At 37.8% G+C, this 12,815-nt stretch overlaps 1 protein-coding gene across 1 annotated transcript in view; it reads right to left on the bottom strand.

The window, feature by feature from the left end:
- tex11 (testis expressed 11) overlaps nucleotides 1–12,815 on the bottom strand; it is a 46,697-nt gene that overhangs the window by 2,439 nt on the left and 31,443 nt on the right. The window contains exons 17-27 of the mRNA XM_018096967.2: nucleotides 11,761–11,863; nucleotides 9,702–9,823; nucleotides 8,227–8,312; nucleotides 6,801–6,854; nucleotides 6,076–6,116; nucleotides 4,818–4,904; nucleotides 2,807–2,877; nucleotides 2,603–2,719; nucleotides 2,450–2,522; nucleotides 2,212–2,361; nucleotides 365–473 (exon numbers count right to left, since the gene is read on the bottom strand). Of these exons, the coding sequence (XP_017952456.2) occupies nucleotides 365–473; nucleotides 2,212–2,361; nucleotides 2,450–2,522; nucleotides 2,603–2,719; nucleotides 2,807–2,877; nucleotides 4,818–4,904; nucleotides 6,076–6,116; nucleotides 6,801–6,854; nucleotides 8,227–8,312; nucleotides 9,702–9,823; nucleotides 11,761–11,863 (1,013 nt within the window). The remainder of the gene's footprint in view (nucleotides 1–364; nucleotides 474–2,211; nucleotides 2,362–2,449; nucleotides 2,523–2,602; nucleotides 2,720–2,806; nucleotides 2,878–4,817; nucleotides 4,905–6,075; nucleotides 6,117–6,800; nucleotides 6,855–8,226; nucleotides 8,313–9,701; nucleotides 9,824–11,760; nucleotides 11,864–12,815) is intronic.

Genomic DNA, 12,815 nt, shown 5'->3' with positions numbered 1-12,815 from the left:
TTTCTTCCGTAGATGCCAGTTACAGCAACAGTTCCTTATCACCGTGTGTGGCAGCTATAAAACAGCAGGGTCTTTAGAACACCAGCAACTGGATGGCAATCAAATATTTATTTATGTAACAGCCTTCCTGTGCCAGGTACCTTGTCACTTACTGAAAAGTTAAAGACACTTAAGGAATTCTGTCTTTATTTCTCCCGCCAAGAAATTGTACAAGGAGAATGGGGAGTTGAGGTTTGGTGTTTGTGTATATTTATCAAGTACTATAGGCTTATGCAATAAGCAAATATGGAACCCTGCACAATTGTATGATATCTTAAGACCGTTTTTACCCATCAGGCTCTCCCTTCCAGGTGTTGTAAGTTACCTTATCCTTGGCGTATCCACTGGGTCTTGCTTTTTAAGCAGTGAAAGTGCCCCCTGCAATGCCCGCTTACAGATAGATGGATAATATGCAGGGGTCTCCATGGACAAGGCTAAGAGATACCAGAGAAAGAAATATAATTGATACAAAGCATATTTTTTATATTTATTTGATCCACAAGTTAATCCATCACATGACATTACTACATTACTGACATTACTAACCAATGCTGGCAAGCTCATCATGGGATGGATGTTTGTCTTTCTAGCCACGACATCCAGACATAAAGCTAATACATTATACCACACAAATCTAGCTCAAGAAAACTCTTACCATATATTTGGGCCCTACAATAAAGCAAAACAACTCAGTTTACATAAAGTCTTCTGATGTGATAACAGCCAGCCTACAGTAACTAGGCATTCAGCAAATACATTTAGGAGAACCCAATCCCTTTTCAGTTGGCCAGACTGCATTCAGATATTTCCAAGGGGAGTTATTAACAGTGACATTTAACAATGAAATGGGCATGAATGTCAGTATAAGTGTGAATGTAGCAATAACATACAACTAGGTCACATCCCATATACTGGTTATAGAATACACTTACTTATGGTTTGAGTCATCATTAAGCGCACGTTCCCACTGATTTAGTCAGTATAAACTCCTGATACACCCTCCTCTGAAAAGGGACTTGTCATTGCGGTGAGCATAAAATATGCATGATTTATAAAGTGCATTACTCCTGCTGGACTCAATGTGCTTTACTGCAGTGGCGAGAAACCATTTTAGGGAATGAACCAGGCCCTACAGAAAAGCAGATTAGCCTAGAAATCACCCATCCTCAATCCTACACCCCTCACCGAAAGGTCTAGACTTCACATGATTTGTTATTATGTGACAACAGGTTCCAGGTAATGTGGGCTTTTCGTTCTTGTCCCAGCAAGTGGTATTTTTCTGGCCAAAATAGTATGGTTTCCCCAAATCTTTACAGAGCTAGGGGTGCAGAAGGACAGGCTTACAGAGGGTTCAAATCCATCCCTTTTAACCAGAATGTTTTATCTGCTTCCTCTGTTTTGAAGCCTCAGTTAATGTACAGCAAGGTTTCATTTTAAGGCTTCTCCTGCTTGAGTTTGTTTTGTAGTAGGTAACTTTTTAGCTGAGGTCTGATGTCTGGTTCTTCTTGGGCTTCCTCCTTTGTGGAGCTGGAGGCATCTCTGACCTCATACAGCATTTCCAGTCACAGTTTTTGAAAAATAGACATGCAACATACACCTTGCCTGCTAGTGGGGTAAAATTATCCCCACTAAGATAATTAAAAGCAACCAACAAGCACAATGTATCCATTGCACTGCAAATAAATGGCAAGAGCCTTGAGCCCCGAGACAACTGATACAATATCCTGGTGTAACAAGTCAGGTGCGAGAGGCAAAACAACAAAAAAAGCATAAATATGTCAATAAGAGACATTACATAAAGTCCCTACACTGGTGAAATTAGTTTTTTTATGCTGCTATATTGACACTGCTTTTGTGGTGTTTATGAGCTGTGAGCACTGAAACTATAAAAGAAAAAAAAGAACTAGCATGATTCACAAGGTATTGCAAGCTGGGCCAGGCTGGCTATAACTCATGCTGTAGAACTTGTAATTCCACATGCCAACACCTTTGATATATATATTGTTTAATATTACATCATACACTTTACATAGTTGTCATAATTGGTCTGTATGCCTAATAATACACATCTTATGTTTTCATCACTAATTTGTCTTGCAGCCTATATGCTGATGTTTGGGATACTCTACATGCATCTTTGGGTCTTCATTATTGAATATGATTGTGACTTACAAGCAATAGTTTCTAAAGTCTTGATTTCAAGATTTGGCAACTCCCATACAGCTTCTAAAACAGAGTCCAGCCGTGGATCATTTAACTTAGCCCTGACTTCAAATTCATAAAGTAGCAGAAGAATCTCTGTTGGGTCATTAAAGAGTTCACCTGTTGATGAGGGAGAGCAAGTTAATATTGCTTGTGGAGTGACTACCCATATAAATATACCATATTGTAGATTTACAAGGTGCTGTACCAGTGGACTGGAGAACTCTCCATATTTCGCGACATAGTTGGATATATTCCAGTGACTGAGTGAGTAGCTGTACCTGCCAAGAGAGTAAGACTGCAGAGTTCAATTGGAGGATCTTTTGCTTAGGGGTACAGAAGGTGCCAATCAAGTTTCTACCTGTTTACAGTGATCAGTGGCCTTCCTGGCCATATCCAAGTCTACAGCAGCTGCTAGAAGAAGGCAGGATTTTTGCGCCACAAGGATTGGCTTATCACAGGGGCAAAAGAGGGAGATCTGTAAAAAGACTGAGATTAACTACCTGTATGACAGTATTATATCACAACTAAGAGTAAGTCAGGCAGTACCCTCATCTTTCGGTACCTTGTAAGAGAGGATGAAGCAATCTCTCATTCTCTGTGGGGATTCCTGTTTTTTCACTGCAAGATTCCATGCTAATGGAGACAAAATGGTAAATTGGCAGAATTCTCAAACCTAAGCAGGCTAGTAGCCAGTAGTTAGCACAACAGTACATGTAAGCTTTAAGGCAGTGAAGCCGTAATGCCCTGAAAGTGTGCAATAAAAACATTTTACCTTCAAATTGTATCCAAACCTACTCAGACTACCCACATTCCTGTACATTGAAGCACAATGAGTTTTTGGGGTCTTTGTGTATGGACACTGATTTATTCAGAGAGTAGCAAGGTCTAGCAAAGTCTATACACCCTTTAACCATCATCCAAGTGTCCCATGTGACATGGAGGCACATTAATGGCTTTTGGCCCCTTGAGACTGAAATTGAGTAGTAGAGTGTTCTACTATGTTAGCCATAGTACAGAAAAAGGAAAAAAAAATATTTTTGTGGTAATGTGATATTGGCTAACTGATATAAATGTAAGTATGCATGCTTTTCAACAGAAAATTAAATATTACATATCTTTATCAGACATTTTCACAAACTTACAATTTCTGAAACTGGAAGATGTATAGTAAATAATGTACCCTCTACTGTAAAATATGAAGGTATTCTAAGTCACCAAAGAGTTCCGTGAATATATAAAAGCACAAAGGCAGAGGCTGAGTGCTTTTATACAGTTCATTAAACTCCAAATGATTTCTAATTTCCTCATATTTTACAAAAGAAGGTACATTATTTATCATAACACACAAGTTTTAGTGAGTCAGGCCATACAATTATTTTTGAAGAAAGAGAACTTAAACTGATAACTTTCATGCCCCATGTTTTCATGACAAAAAGTCACCTAGTGCCATCCGTTTCCTTTCCCAAGCCACCAGAGGCATATTGTGCATAATACTGTATATATGACAAATGAATGCCAGACGTACTCACATCTGTCACTGTGGTAAAGACTGCATTTTGGTGTGAGTGTGAAACCTGACACAAAATACAAGGACTGTGCCACAAGACATTCTTAGGTACTCCCTCTTCATTCCTATTTAGACTATTTTAGATATATTTGTTATATGCTGCATGTTATGATAATTTAAGATATTGTTGTATCTTTTTCAGATGTTCTCTCTAAATATCTATGAAGAATAGAATCTTATATTAGCCACACCAGCAAAACCCATGATGTAGACAATAGTGTTTGAAAGAGAGTTTACAATTGGGCATCATCCTTGTTTTATATTTGTGTTTTTTGGATTAACATTTCATTCTGAAGCACTCCAGTTTGTGATTTAAACTGTCATCTGGTTGTTATGGTAGCAGTAACCCTAGCAATGAGGCAGTTGTTAAAAAAACAGGATGACAGGGTTTCAATAGAATGCTTGTGGTCAAAAAAAACACAGAATGAAACTACTAACTGGTTTCTGTGTATAACTGACCCCCACAGCCAGACAGTAAGAGCCAAAGTGTCACTGACCGAACAGAATAACAAATAATTTAAAGAAAAATTTCACTGGCTACACCATGCAAAAAAATATTCTACTGTTAATTACCCTATTAAAACCATAGACATTCTTTTATCACATGGCAGTAACTCCTTTTCAGAGTGTAATCATATATTTTAGTGCTGGGCCAGAACATACAGACACCCAAGGCAAGTGAACTCTCCCTCTTGCCAACATCACTATTCCCCCCTTCCCATCTGGTAGCTGGCCCACTCGATTACCACCAAATCCCACAACTTTCTTTCATCCTTCCCCCATCACACTTTTTCACCTGCTCAGCTACTGGCAGCACTGTACCCAACACTGAAAGTCCCAGAGTTAGAGAAGGAAGCAGAGGCTGAAGTCTAAGTCTCTAGCACCCCTCAGTTGCACCCTAGACACATGCCCCTGCTGCCTACCCATCAGTACTGCCACAATATTTATAGAAGGCCAGATTACCAGAAACATAGATACCAGTGGAGTGTGTGGACTGGAGCCTTACCAATTTTTCGGAACCAGTTTGCCTCGCTGATCCAATTTTCTTGGTTCAAGGCTCCTTCCTTTTGAGACTCTGCCAGCTTATTGTGCACTGCAACAAGTCAAATTAATAATGGTCTGGTAAAATTTCATAGACATAACTTGTCATTATAAATATAGTCTACATGAATAGCTTATTAAAAGTGAAGTGAAGTAGCAAAACAACATGAATCCTGGGAAGCCAAAATTTAACTCCTATAAAATAATAGCACACTATCGGCTGAAGGTCTAATCAAATCCCTTACTGGCACTCATATCACTTGTTGGCAGTGTGAGAAATGGTCAACTAATGGTCAAATAATTTAGCTATTTGTTCAGTAGTTCTGCAGTTTGGAATCTGGTCGCTAGAGTCTTATTTACGGTAGCAACCAGGCAGTGGTTTGAATAAGAGATTAGAAAATGAATAAAAAAGCAAATGAACAGAAGGATAAGTAATAAAAAAATAATGATAACAATACAATTGTAGCCTCATAGAGCAATTGTTTTTTTGGCTGCTGGGGTCAGTGACTCCCCCCCCTCCCATTTAAAAAAAGGCAAAGAGAAAAGGCAAATAATTCAAGTACTATAAAAGTACTATAAAAATAATGAAGACCAAAAGCAAGGAATAAGACATTCTATAACTTGCTATAAGTTAAATTAAATATGAACTACCCCTTTTGGACAGTCACAAGTGAAATGATTTATACTCATATTTATTAAAAGGAGGATCAAGATTACCAAATAATTGCATAATGCAAATAACAGTCCTAGGGCCCACCAGATAAGCTGACATTCAGGGTCCACTGTCACAGCAATTAGAGAAAATGCTTAATGGGAATTGTCTTGGGCCCACAAAGGACTGGGCCCACAGGGAATTCCTTCGGTACTCTGGCATGCCAGTCTAACCCTGAGCACATTTCCCTAATACCTTAGTCCCTTTCCTTCCTGAAGTGTATCCTTTTGCTGGTGAATCTAAAAAAAGGGGTTTGCACTGAAATGAATGTATCACCTGGCTTGGATGGTGTGTGCTTTTTATTGTTTGTATCACAGCTTTATTTTGGATTAGATACATCCGTTAGGAATTTATTTTTTGCCATGACATGTGAATTTGCTGCTCCAAGGTAAGATAACTTGAAAAAGCATTGCCTATACAGGAAATACATATTTTTAACAAGCCATAAGGGTATACCTAACTATGGTCCCAGAACTCCTAGGTGTAAAGATAAAAGCCTAGGGTACAATACCTGTGTTTAAATACAGAATTAAGAGATCTATGTCATCAACCCTGGAAGAAAAAATTAAAAATCACTGAAAACAGTGAACGCTCATGAAAAATTACAAAGGCAGAACTGCATTTTCCCAAATAGCACTTAGCAAACTTAACAAACATAATCAGCATGATCATCAGTAACCACAAGGCTGCTTGTAGCATCATATCACTAATGAAAAAACACAATATCAAATGACAAGTTACTAAAGATTCAAAAGAATCCATTAATAGCTCTGTAGGTTTCCCACAAGCCTAAACCAATGGCCCAATCATAGAGAACAACATATTTTCATTTACAAGTATTTTGTAGTTTGACATTGTCTCAGAAAATGCACAAGTCTTTGAGAATCCACTACAAAAGGAACCCATATGTAAGCCCAAAACTGTCTTAAATAACTACTAAGCCTATGGGGCAAGCTGCTTTAACCACTTATCCAGTGCCTGACTAGAACCTTTAAGGCCCGATAGAGAACCGGACATCAAGGGCCCACTTTCTCATCAGTCTGATGTAGACAGTTGCAAATGTTATTATATAGGCCCATGATGGAAATAATAAAGGGCTGATAGAAATTATCCTTGACCTGGGTCCACAGAGACATTGCCTGGCAATCTAGCAGGCCAGTTCTGTACCTGACTGTCAGAACCGCAGATTTTACATTTCTCTTTTCAGTTTCAGATGTTGAAAGAAATGTAACTAACCCTTTATCTTCTAAATCTCCGTCTTCTTTTGAGAGTATCAACCTTACCAAACACCTAAAAAAGCAATGTAGAAACAGATCACACTTATCCAAACCCAATATATTTATGTACATTTATTATGCATCAATGTTTTTTATATTTCTTATATTATGTAGACACAATACAGGAGATTCCCTTTCAAACTGAATGGGAGGAAATTAAGAAATCACCCTTTCAGTGGTGCAACAATAGAGGAACCAGACCCTGTGGTCGCAGAGGGGCATTTAAATTTCTGCTCACTGCTGGCTTTTGGTTAGGTGAGCGGGCAGGAGGGGGGAATTTAAATGAGAATGGATCTGTGGGACACGTCAGTAAAGATAGATTGGTGGTAAAGATAGACTGGGTTGCTGGTGCTGCACTGGATTTTTGATCTGGCCCTCCCTGCAAAGTGCACCCCTGGGCGCAAGTGTTCTTCGATTGAGCACTAAGGGGCATGTGCTCTTGCACCCCTAAGTGCTCCTGCACTTGCACCCAGGGGCTTTCAGAATAACCCTTATTATCATTTGTAAAAAGTACTGTAAAACTAATGGACACAACAGGACATATTTGCTTTATATGGAATGGATGCTTGATATTAATTTGCTGAACAAGCAAATGGTAAAAGAAAAGGTCTGTGTCAGAATCCATGTGGATTAATGTATGTGTCAGCAGGCTTGGTAAAGGTGTTATATTGTGTTAGCAAGTCAAAAAGTGTTTGATATGAAACATAAAAAGGTGATAGCTTTATTGGCTAACTAAAATGCTAATCATGGCAAGCTAGCAGAATATTTCCGTTCCTTTTTAAAAGCTGATCAGCAGGCTTGGAAAATTTGCCGTCACTTTACCAGTTCTCATCCCTGATGGAAAGGGACGGGCCTGGGCCCATGCCAGTGTGCTATGCTGAGGAATAAGCTCTGGTTCCTTGGAAACACAGAAAGAGCTTTATGTGGCCACGATCCAGACCAGAGGCTGATGGTGCATGAAGTCATTCATTTCAAAGATAAGAAATCAATTAAGTACTGTAGCACGCTAGTCAGAGGGAAAACAGATGCAGATACTTTTGAAGTAACAACCTAAAGGCAGAATCAGGGTTTTCCATCTGCAGCTACTGGACCCACCTTCATCCACCCTTTCACTAATGTTGTTTAATTAATGTTTTACTAGAAATAGGCATATGTTTTTCCTTATTGGGTATGCAAAAATAGTTTTCTGTTTAATAACACAGACCCCAGCTAAGAGTAAACTTTGAAATAGTGGTCACCCCACTCTCTCTTTCACTTGTATGACTGATAGTTCCCTCCCCATTAGCCAATGTTCCCCTCACCCATTTCTAACTACCCACTTCCTCAGCACCAAAATCATAATTTTTGCTGCAATGCAAGATCATTCTTTTTTATTTAAAGCTTACCTGAGAGCTGTAAATACTTGCTGGATGTCTGAAGACTGCTCAGCCAGGATTTCCAAAGCTTTAATGGCAACTTCATGGTGTCCTCCCTACAAAAATAAGTAGCAGATCTGCACAACATATGATATGTAAAATATTTAATACTTTAATTGTTAATATGTTATCCTTTGCCTGCAAGGGGCCTTTGATCTTGCTCTGCAGCATGTTGGCAGACTATAGGCGGCATGGCATAGATCAAAGACTAACCTGGAAAGTGTAAATACTATGGCACGGCAGTGCTTCCCCCACTGTAACTGAAAAAAACATTAAATGCAGATTATGTCTTTTATTGAGATAAACATCAACATACAGCCTGAAGCAGAAAGTACTCACTACCTCTGACATAATTACATGTGATATAAATAAGTGCAGAACATGTACCAAGCTAGTGACACAAAATTACATAAAGCTTGGTGCAAACAGTCCACACTGACAAATCCCCCCACCTTTCCCACTTGTTGCCTGCTGGCCACCGCTATGTTTTAGCAGATGGTGAAGTTAAAGGTTGGAGAGGGGTTAGGGACCCAGCAGGGTAGGCTGTATTATAGTTTTATTGTATTATAGCTTCTGTAACGAAATATAAAAAGAAAGCATTATGTAAACGTGATGTACCCCATACACTGGATCACAGCTGTAAACAACGTGGACCATGATGACACCCTGTCTGACTGATATCTGGCTGATTTCAGATCTAATTATTAGAACCTTAGGCCAACAATTGGATAAGCCTGGTTAAGTCTACAGTGTGGGTGGCCAAAGGCAGCAGTTTAAGGTTAGTTTTATTTTCCCCAGGGTGATTTATTTATCTGCATTCTTTGTAATTATTTGGCCACTATAGAACCAAATTTTAATTTGCTTATAACAATTTACCTGGATGGACAAAACTGCATTATCTGTGAAAAAAAAATTGTTTTTGGTTGTCCATTGTTTTAACGTTAACCCCAAAATGTGAGTTTAGAGCTTTAGAGCTTAATGAGTTTAGAGCTTAATATATAAAAACTCACCCATGTTCCATTTATTCCTATGGGATTTTTAGAAGTGTATTTATCAAATGGTGAGTTCAACTTTCACCCATTGATAAATACGCTTATAAAAATCCCATAGGAATGAATAGAATGTGGGTGCATTTTTCTTTGGTGGGCTCTAATCTCACATTTTTATAATTCTCCCCTAAGGGTGTGAATCTAGTTAGGCAGAACACTAAGCATTTAGCCAAACTCAGATCCAGAAAAAAGGGCTAAAATTTGACCATAATCCAAACCAAATCCTAGATTCATTGCATCCTTAGTTATTTTATAGGAGGCTGTTGGATGGCTGTACATCTCACTCCATTAAAAAGCAGTTTCTAAAATAATGTACTAAGTAGGTATAAAAAAATAGTAGTTTAGAGTACAATTGCTGTGAGGGCCTTTCTCTGTCATTTGTAAAAGTCCTCATACCTCCAAGGCTATTTGTGCTGCGAGGCTTAGCAAATCCATTGGTGTGCAGGACTGTTCCATGAGCAAATCATCTGATTTTGATTGTGCTGCCAATCTCTTCATGGCAAGAAGAGCATAAGTAGCTGCAATTGTAAGTAGTTATGAGAGTCACTGAATAATTGCATTTAAAAATGTACCTGAATTTACTCCACACATCCTAATATTACCAAAGTCATCATTAGCCACACTATGGGTTGGCCTGGGGCTGGGGGGTCTGCACTGTGAAAGCTGAAGGTGTTAAGATACCAAGGCTTAATTACAAATAATGAATATTCCTAGTGATACTGTGTGTAATTGCATTAAATAGGAAATAAAAAGCTCTCAGGTTGCTTTAATAATGTAACTAAGTTCCAAATAAACTGGCTGTAGAGGAATATCAGCTGTGGAACTGTAAAACAAGATATATAGTTTATAAAAACTATTCAAGTCCACATCTTTCGTACCCTAACTATGTTTTGTTATTTCATTCATTTTCATAATTATGTTAACAGGGTTGTAGATATAGCAAACCATGATGGCATATGACACATTGCTATTGCTTCAGGAAAGTCTATAACAGTAAATAAGTATATTTCTAAGCGACTTTAAAATACTGTATACATTAATTATAAATTTCCAATAGAAAGCCAGCCAAGAATCAATTTCCCACAATTCCTTGCATGTTCTGGGATAAACAATCAACTGTAAGGAGAATTATATTACGGCAATTGGAACTTTGACCGGAGGAGAGGTTTCTACTGCAATATTGCTTCCATTATACACATAAGTCTACACGTAGGTGCATATTTACTACTGTGAACATTTTTCCCTCTTCTAACTGCACCAAAGTTCCCCTCAATTCACCAGGTGTATTTTTCCAACACACCTCATAGTGAAAGTATGCTTTTGTGAGAAACATGCCCAAGTTTCTCCTGGTGTAAATTCTCTGTGAAAATGTGTTATTGTATTTTCCCCACACAAGTGTAATAGGAAACATTCTCTACAGAATATTCCCAATGAAGAAATGTTGTATGTGGGATATTAGCAAGAAGGAGGTCATGGAGATAATGAAATGCAAAAGTGGTTGCTCTGTCTAAAGCTGGAATATATCTCTTAGTAAATTGGCAAAGATTCACTGGAGAAATTGCCCCATATCGAAAAGAATTTTCACATATGCAAAAATAATTTGCCCAAACTTGTCGTACTCATGCTTTTAGTAGTACTTTCTCTTGGAGAACGTTTGTCAAAATTCAACATTCATCCATTAGTAAATATGCCCCACAGTCAGAACCTGAAGTGTAAGGAATAGCAAAGAGTCATACTGTTTTTAGTAGCAATTACATTTACAAATAATATATTCACTGAAACTTTGTAATGAATGTATGTTGGAATGCTGCTTAAAATCACATTTGCTTTCAGTAAGCAAATATAGAAATATTTGAATTTACAACCCCTTAGGGCAGATAACTACTGTGGTGAAGTAAACGTTTCTTTTTTTTCTAACTGAAATGAATGAAAAATGCATTTCTAAAAATTAAAAAAAAATTTTTTGAAAGTTTTTAAATTTTGGTTTAAATAGCACTGTACATTAATACCATCAATGCCCGTTAGTACAACAATTTCCACTAATTAATACCTTTTAATAGATTGAAGCTGTAACCTAAATAGAGGACTAAATGTTTTTCCTCTTCCATAAACTGAAGGCAGAATTCTGAATTAGTCAGTATTACTTTTCGTATGACTATGAATGGCACTGTGCTTTAATTATTAATTGTTCAACAATCCCTGCCCCTCCCTGTAACATACAGCACTGTGTTTATAATTAATTGCTATTGTTCATCATTGCATCCCTGCCCCTCCCTGTGTAAGTTCCAGAGCCATAAGAATGTTCCACTTTGGTGGAAACTAAACTGGAGTGTATGCTTAATGTGTTACTAAACCTAGTTTGTCTGTCTGAACATACAGCTGAAACTGATGATGCACCCATTTTAGCAAATAGAGGGTAATTGGCCAAAATACATAATATGTGATAACAATGTACCTTCACTGATATTATTCTGTAGAATCTCAATCTTGAACAAGGTAAACTGAGTGAAAATGCTGTCTGGACAACAACGCTCAGCATCCTTTGCAGCCTCTTTAGCCTGTAAATAAATTATAATTGCAACAAGGTATAAATTAATCTCAGTGACTTAATAATATTAAACATTTAACACATCAGAGAAACCATTCTGTTCTTGTAATGGTTTTAGGTTCAATAGGAATATCCTGCTGGATCAACAGTTTATATTAGTGCACATAGGTTATGCTTAGTATCCATGTTTCTTATGATAAAAATCACCTGCGTATTAAGCAAGAATTAAATATATATTTGGCAAATGTCACATGTAGCATTTTCTTTACTGGTGTGTTTACCCACAGGTGAAGAAAAGCATGCAGTGACTGTTCTGCCTTTTAATGGCAACTGCCCTTTGTGCTTTGTATCTTTGTGCCTTTTCTGTTGAAAATCTGCCTGTCACTAACAGTAACAGATAGCTGTCATTCAATTAAACACAGGCACCACCAGCAGTGACAGGTGTTCTCTCCCGACCGAGGAGGCACCCCATTAGAATTGGGCTTTTATTTAACAATTTAATCATAGCATGCTCAATTTGCCAACTGCATCTCAGTGAGTTATTAGCTAAGTCACTCTCTCCAGAACACAAAATGACCCTGCTTAATTTACTTCTTTTAAAAACTCCCCTGAGGGCAGATTCATTCATTAATTATTTTTCTATTCCAATATATTAAGGGTTAAAGTACTGATATAAAATGCAATTTTATAAATACATTTTGTTACAACAGAGCCACCTGATGGTCACTTTCCGAACATTTAGTAGTCAAGGACATTGTCGAGGAAGTTGCCAGGAGAAAGAAAAGTCAGATGTTCTTGCAGTTTTTTAAGTTTTTCCTAACCAGAAGAACATCAGACCAGCCCTCTTCTTTCTCCTGACAACTTCCTTGACTACTTCATTTTCAGAAAGTGACCAGCAGGTGGCGCTGTTGTAACAAAATTCATTCATATTGACAGTACTTTAACCCTTAATATCGTGGAAC

Source organism: Xenopus tropicalis, chromosome 8, assembly GCF_000004195.4.
Source record: "Xenopus tropicalis strain Nigerian chromosome 8, UCB_Xtro_10.0, whole genome shotgun sequence".
NCBI classification, from domain to species: domain Eukaryota; kingdom Metazoa; phylum Chordata; class Amphibia; order Anura; family Pipidae; genus Xenopus; species Xenopus tropicalis.
The sequence above is the reverse complement of the archived record's forward strand: the minus strand, read 5'-3'. Positions and strand labels throughout refer to the sequence as shown.